Source organism: Colobus angolensis, unplaced genomic scaffold, assembly GCF_000951035.1.
Source record: "Colobus angolensis palliatus isolate OR3802 unplaced genomic scaffold, Cang.pa_1.0 Scaffold21, whole genome shotgun sequence".
NCBI lineage: Eukaryota > Metazoa > Chordata > Mammalia > Primates > Cercopithecidae > Colobus > Colobus angolensis.
This window is the reverse complement of record NW_012115266.1, coordinates 84,449-91,069: the sequence shown is the minus strand read 5'-3', so window position 1 is coordinate 91,069 and position 6,621 is coordinate 84,449. Positions and strand designations below refer to the sequence as shown.

At 53.8% G+C, this 6,621-nt stretch overlaps 1 protein-coding gene across 1 annotated transcript in view; it reads left to right on the top strand.

The window, feature by feature from the left end:
* Positions 1 to 3,695, top strand: part of FADD (Fas (TNFRSF6)-associated via death domain) — a 4,918-nt gene extending 1,223 nt beyond the window's left edge. The window contains exon 2 of the mRNA XM_011942749.1: positions 2,370 to 3,695. Coding sequence (XP_011798139.1) covers positions 2,370 to 2,780 — 411 coding nt within the window. The 3' untranslated portion in view covers positions 2,781 to 3,695. The remainder of the gene's footprint in view (positions 1 to 2,369) is intronic.
* The last annotated feature ends 2,926 nt before the right edge of the window (positions 3,696 to 6,621 follow it).

Below are 6,621 nucleotides of genomic sequence, written 5' to 3'. Positions count from 1 at the left end.
GGGTGGCGGCCGGGGCCGCGCCTGGGGAAGAAGGTGGGCTCCGGGTCGGGGTCGGGCCGAGGGAGCCAGGGCCTGGTCGTCCGAATGTAGGTGCTGCGAGGCTCCTCCCGTTGGCCTCCAGGCGCCTCCCCTTTGCCGGGTTTGATTTGCGTGGGTTTTGTCCGTACAGCCCTGGCTTTGCAGATAGGAGAGCCAAAAACGCAGAAAAGTCACTTACTTAAGGTTGCAGGGCCTGGACACGCGCAGTTCTTTTTCTTCCACCCCATTCTGCCCGGGTAAATTAGAAAACTCACTGAAGAAAAGGTGAGGAGGAGTCAGAGAAGGTGCGGGGGAGGGGCAGAGGTTGGGTGAGCCTGCTCGCATCATTTCCCTTCTGTCTGGGAATATATCCAGGGAATGCCCTTCTCGGCTGTCTGAGAGTAACGCTGTCATTCAGTAACTCTTACCCAGGGACTTACAGTGTGCCGCTTACCCCTCTAACTGCCAAATACAATTTTCGCAGTAGCCCCGTGGCTGAGATACTGTTACCTGTCACTGTTCGCATTTTACGGAGGACAGGACCGTGGCTTGCTCACAGGTCAAGTGACTTGCGGAAATGCGCAGGCGATAACTAACAGAGCTAGGCTTGAACCAAGCAGTCCGGCCTCCGGATGGGTGGTGGTATCTCCTGCACTGCCACGCTGGTCAAGTTCATTGTGGAGTGGCTTCCTGTCCTGTTCTGGGTCACTCTCTCTACCCTCGCCTGTGGCTTTTGGCAGCTTCCAGGATACAAATGAGAAACCCTGAGTACAGCAATTTCTCAGCCCTACGCCCTTGTTCTCAGAGGCGGGAGAGGCTTGGGAGTGCACTGGGGACGCCTCTCAGAGGCGTTCAAACTGTGGCCTGGAGTCAACCGTTCAGTCACGAATCAGGGCATAAATGTGACACCATGGGTTTCACTCTATAAGAACTGGTGCCTGTTCAGGGCAGGATGGACAGAACATCCTGCCCTGACTGCCTGAAAACAGTCAAATCCAGATTTTAAAAAAATCAAAGTGCTGAACAAGCAAAACAGGACGGGATTCATGGATATTTAATGTCTGGAAAAACACTGATAAATTGCATTTTAAAGGCGGTCCACGAAACATAGCTGACATTTGAGATGTGTGTGTGCTTGGTTTATGTCGTTATGTAGTTAACTGTGTGCTGGAAGAAGTGCACCAGAACGTGAACAGTGGGTATAGGCAGGTTGGTAGTAGGTGATCTGCCTTCCTCCTTCCCAGAAGTTCAGCATAGCAGTTAAGGGTGGACTTTGGCACCGCACTGTCAGGGTTTCAGAACATGGCTCTGCCATCATCTAGCTACACGATCTCAGGAATGTTCATCAGCTTTCCTGTGCCTCAGTTTCCTCATCTGTACAGTCGTAACACAGTGCCCAGCCCACACGGCTATCAGAGCTGCAGGAACTGGTACACCTGCCAATGGTGTCTCAGAATTGCCAGGAGCGGTCCAAGCAGCACCCTGTCCTGCCTCTCCTTTCCTCTCTTCATGTTTCAGAAACGGCCTTTTATGGTCTTGTGACCAGCTCCCTGATCTCAGTGGTGATGTCAGCAGATGAGGAGTATGGTAGCCAGGGACTGAAGATTGGTGGTCAGTTGGGGCAGCTTTCAAAATAACAGTTGGAGTGCCTACTAGTTTCCTGTGATTGCCGTAACAAATGATCACAAATCTGGTGGCCTAAAGCAATAGAAATCTACCCCCTCAGTCTGGAGGTCGGAAAACTGAGCAAGCAGGGTACCACAGACCCGCACACCCTCTGAATGCTGTTGGGGAGGGTCTTTCCACGTCTCTTCCGCTTTGTGGTGGCTCCAGGCATTCTTTGACTTGTGGCCGCCTCACTCCAGGCTCTACACAGCCTTCCCTGTGTGTCTCCTACAAGGATGCCTGTCGCTGGTGCATCCAGGTCATCCAGGACGATCTCCGCTCAAGACCCTCAGCTTACCTTTGCAAAGACCCTTTTCCCAAAGAAGTTAACCTTCATGGTTTTAGCAATTTCACATGAACATCCCTTGAGGTGACATCATTCAACCTGCTATAGGGCAGGATGTGGGATCAACCCTATTTTCTTCCCTCCGACAACTCCCCAGCCCCTCCCTCAGTGTCTCCTGCCCTCCGTAGGTAGCTCTACTGCAACTTCCTTTGGCACTTGAGTCTTCAGTGGGCCACACCTCCTAGGATGGTATTGGAGAGCAGGGGGTTTGCCTGAGGTGGAATCAGGCCACTCTTGGGCATTTGGTGACAGCCCCTCTGCTGCCAGGCGACTCTAGCCTCTACGGAGGAGCTCGTGTAGGTGCCTCTGTCCGCTGAGCACTCGGCGTCAGTGCTGAAAGGCGCTGGGGAGGATTGTGGGGTTGCTTGTTTCCAAACCCCCGGTAAACCGTTCTGTTCTTTGCTTCTCAGACCTGTGTGCAGCATTTAACGTCATATGTGATAATGTGGGGAAAGACTGGAGAAGGCTGGCTCGTCAGCTCAAAGTCTCAGACACCAAGATCGACAGCATCGAGGACAGATACCCCCGCAACCTGACAGAGCGCGTGCGGGAGTCACTGAGAATCTGGAAGAACACAGAGAAGGAGAACGCGACGGTGGCCTGCCTGGTGGCGGCTCTCAGGGCCTGCCAGATGAACCTGGTGGCCGACCTGGTACAAGAGGTTCAGCAGGCCCGAGACCTCCAGAACAGGAGCGGGGCCATGTCCCCGATGTCATGGAACTCAGACGCATCCACCTCCGAAGCATCCTGATGGGCCGCTGCTCTGCCCTGGTGGACCGCAGGCATCGGCGCAGCCTGGAGTTCGGTTCTCTCCAGGAAGGTAGCCCAGCACTGTGAAGACCCAGCAGGAAGCCAGGCTGAGTGAGCCACAGACCAGCTGCTTCTGAACTCAAGCTGCGTTTATTGATGCCTCTCCTGCACCAGGCCGGGCTTGGGCCCTGCACAGGTATTTCCATTTCTTCCTCACTATCACTCTGAGCAAGATCCTGTTGTCTCCACTAAATGAGCTCCTATGGGAGTAGCTGGAAAGTTGGAACCGTGTCCAGCACAGAAGGAATCTGTGCAGATGAGCAGTCTCACTGTTACTCCACAGCGGAGGAGACCAGCTCAGAGGCCCAGGAACCGGAGCGAAGCAGGGAGGTGTGGGAGAACTGGGATCTGAACCCCCGCCATCCGGCACCACAGCCCGTACTCAACCACTGTGTCGTTCTGCTGCCCCCACAGTTGGCAGCAAGGCTGTTTTGTCCTGTTTCCTTGGAGGCCACCGCGGCAGACCTGGACACTAGGGTCAGGCGGGGTGGCGTGGCGGGGAGAGGCGTTGCTGGGGTCGGGATGGGGAGACCTGGTTGGCTGTGGTCCAGCTCTTGGCCCCTGCGTGAGTTGAGTCTCCTCTCTCAGACTGCTAAGGAGGGACGGTGATGGTTGCCAGGACGAATTGAGATAATATCTGTTCGGTGCTCATGAGTGATTGACACACAGCGCTCTCTTCCTTGTAAGGGTCATGGGTCCTGCAGTTCTACAGTTTCTTACCGTTTTGTATCAAAACCACTATCTTTATGATAACAGAATTGTCAAGGCAGCGGGATCTTGTGTCTTTAAAAAGCAGTCCTCTTGTTTCTAAGGTAATCCCGTTAAAACACTTGACTTTACAACTTCCATATTACAAGGAATTTTCCATTCCTGTTGGTGATTCTTTCATTTCGGATGTGCTGGATATTCCCAGTACCGCCAGTTTCAGGATCCCTGTCAAGGGCTCCAGCCTGGGATGGGGCGGCTGGATTTCCTGACAGCTCGCTAGCTGCTCATGAGCAGGGTCTGCCCTTAGCGAACGGTGGTCTCCTAGGGTAGCTTTGGCCGCTCTTAGAATTTCCCTGCCCCACCAGGAGAATCAGAATCAAAGCCAAGTGGCTGTTCTCTGTCCCAGCTCACCAGCTGTGACGTGGGAAAGTCCAGTGTGCCGTGCTGTAGGTGGGATCTCAGCCAAGGCCGCAGGACGCTGTCCCCGCTAAGCTGTGGACCCCGGCCTTTGAGCCCCTCCACACCGTCACGTGACACTTCCAGATGCCAGACACCTTGCTAGGAGCAAAGGCCGCAGCAGTGAATGGGACAGAAGTGGAGCCCCGCCCTGTTTGCCTCGGAAACCTAGCAGAAACAAGCTTTACCCCGTTCATCACTAGCTTGGGTGCCGCCGTGGAGCTGAGCTGGTTGCCATCCCAAAACGGCATGGCCTGACCTCCTACACACTGTGCACCCACGACCCGGCGCACGCCCGCTCTCAAGGCGCGGGTCAGGGCTGGTTCTGTAGAGAACAGACACGTCGCGCCTCACTGTCCCTAAGTGTGAGCAGCTTGGCTTTGGGGAAGAGATTTTCATGCGGTGAGTGGGAAAGTAATCTTTTTTTTTTTTTTTTTGAGATGGAGTCTCACTCCGTTGCCCAGGCTGGAGTACAGTGGCATAATCATGGCTCACTGCGACCTCCACTTCCCAGATTCAAAGGATTCTCCTGCCTCAGCCTCCCGTGTAGCTGGGATTACAGATGTGCACTACCACGCCCGGCTAATTTTTTGTAGTTTTAGTAGAGACAGGGTTTTACCATCTTGGCCCGGCTAGTCTCGATCCCCTGACATTAGGCGATCCACCCATCTCGGCCTACCAAAGTGCTGGGATTACAGGTGTGAGCCGTCGCACCCGGCCTGGGTTTGCATTCTCAGTAGTCCTGCCTGTCCTCCCTTCTGGGCCACCACTGTCCATGCCTAGGACAGGGGAGGTGGACCAGCCCCTGGCAGCAAAGCCACAGAGCATGGTGACACGCAGCAAACTTGCTCCCTGGGGAGAACTCGGCATGGACAAGAAACTGCCCCCAGAAGACGGGATTCAAAGCCAGGTAGAAACACCCATTTGTTCAGCCAACCCATCAATCCTTTCACCAAGCGGCTGCCATAACGGCGCTGGGCACTGCACTGAGGCTACCGCAGAGCAAGACAGGCAGCTGTCCTCAGGACCCAGAATGTTCTTCGCAAAACAAAAGGGAGCGGTGGAGAACACACATCCGAGGGTACAGAAAACGCAAATGCTTCTCTGGGCACTGCGGGACAGGTGATGGCGGCACGTATTTGATCATGGCAGTTATTTTCTGGATGATAAGCTCCGTATACTTTTTGTACTTCCCACATTTTCTTTCCCTTTTCTTTCTTTCTTTTTTTTTAATGAGATGGAGTTTTGTTCTTGTCGCCCAGGCTGGAGTGCAACGGTGCGATCTCAGCTCACTGCAACCTACGCCTCCCGCGTTCGAGCTTCTCCTGTCTCAGCCTCCTGGAGTAGCTGGGATTACAGGCACCTGCCACTATGCCTGGCAAATTGTTGTACTTTTAGTAGAGACAGAATTTCGCCATGTTGGCCAGGCTGGTCTCGAACTCCTGCTCTCAGGTGATCCACCCGCCTCGGCCTCCCAAAGTGCTGAGATTACAGGCGTGAACCACCATGCCTGGCCACTTTCCACATTTTCTATGATGTTTTTTTTCTCTTTTTCTTTTTTTTTTTTTGAGATAGAGTCTCACTGTGTCGCCCAGGCTGGAGTGCAGTGGTGTGATCTCGGCTCACAGCAAGCTCCACCTCCCAGGTTCACGCCATTCTCCTGCCTCAGCCTCCCGAGTAACTGGGACTACAGGCACCCACCATTATGCTCGGCTAATTTTTTTGTGTTTTTAGTAGAGACGGGGTTTCACTGTGTTAGCCAGGATGGTCTCGATCTCCTGACCTCATGATCCACCCACCTCTGCCTCCCAAAGTGCTGGGATTACAGACACAAGCCACTGCGCCCCACTTTATTTTTCATTTTTAAAAAATTGTCTGCCAGATACAGTAGTAGGTGTAACCTGAACCATTTGATGGGGCGTGTTCCCGAAGAGCAGGGGAGAACATGGGTGTCAGTCCTGGCTCAGTCCCTTCGGCCCCCATCCCTCTAAAAGGGGCCACTAGATAAATTTTAATTGCTTGCCAAAATCTGGGGCAACTTGCTTCTCAGCCTTCAAAAATAAGCAGTGAGGCTGGATGCAGTGGCTCAACTGTAATCCCAACACTTTGGGTGGCCAAGGTGGGTGGATCACTTGAGGTCAGGAGTTCAAGACCAGCCTGGCCAACATGGTGAAACCCTGTCTCTACCACAAAAATTAGCCAGGCATAGTGGCACGTGCCTGTAATCCCAGCTACCTGGGAGGCTGAGGCAGGAGAATCGCTTGAACCCGGTAGGCAAAAGCTGCAGTGAACAGAGATCGCACTTCTACACTCCAACCTGGGTGACAGAGCAAGACTCCATTTCAAAAAATAAAAATAAGCAGTGAGATTTCACCCAGAACCCCAGAGGCCAAGGCCCCAGGTCATTCTGTTGCCTCACTGCCCACAGAGCCCTTGAGCCCAACTTCTGCCTCTGGTCCTGAGATGTCGCTTCTCACCCCCCTGTCTCTGCAGCTGAGACGGGAGAGGCAGAGGCAGAGCGTTTGCCTGCCACTGACATGAAAGGCTGCTCCAAGGGGAAGGCGTTCTGGATCTTCAGAACCTCTCTGGGACAGGACAGCACCACCCCCCGACCCTAA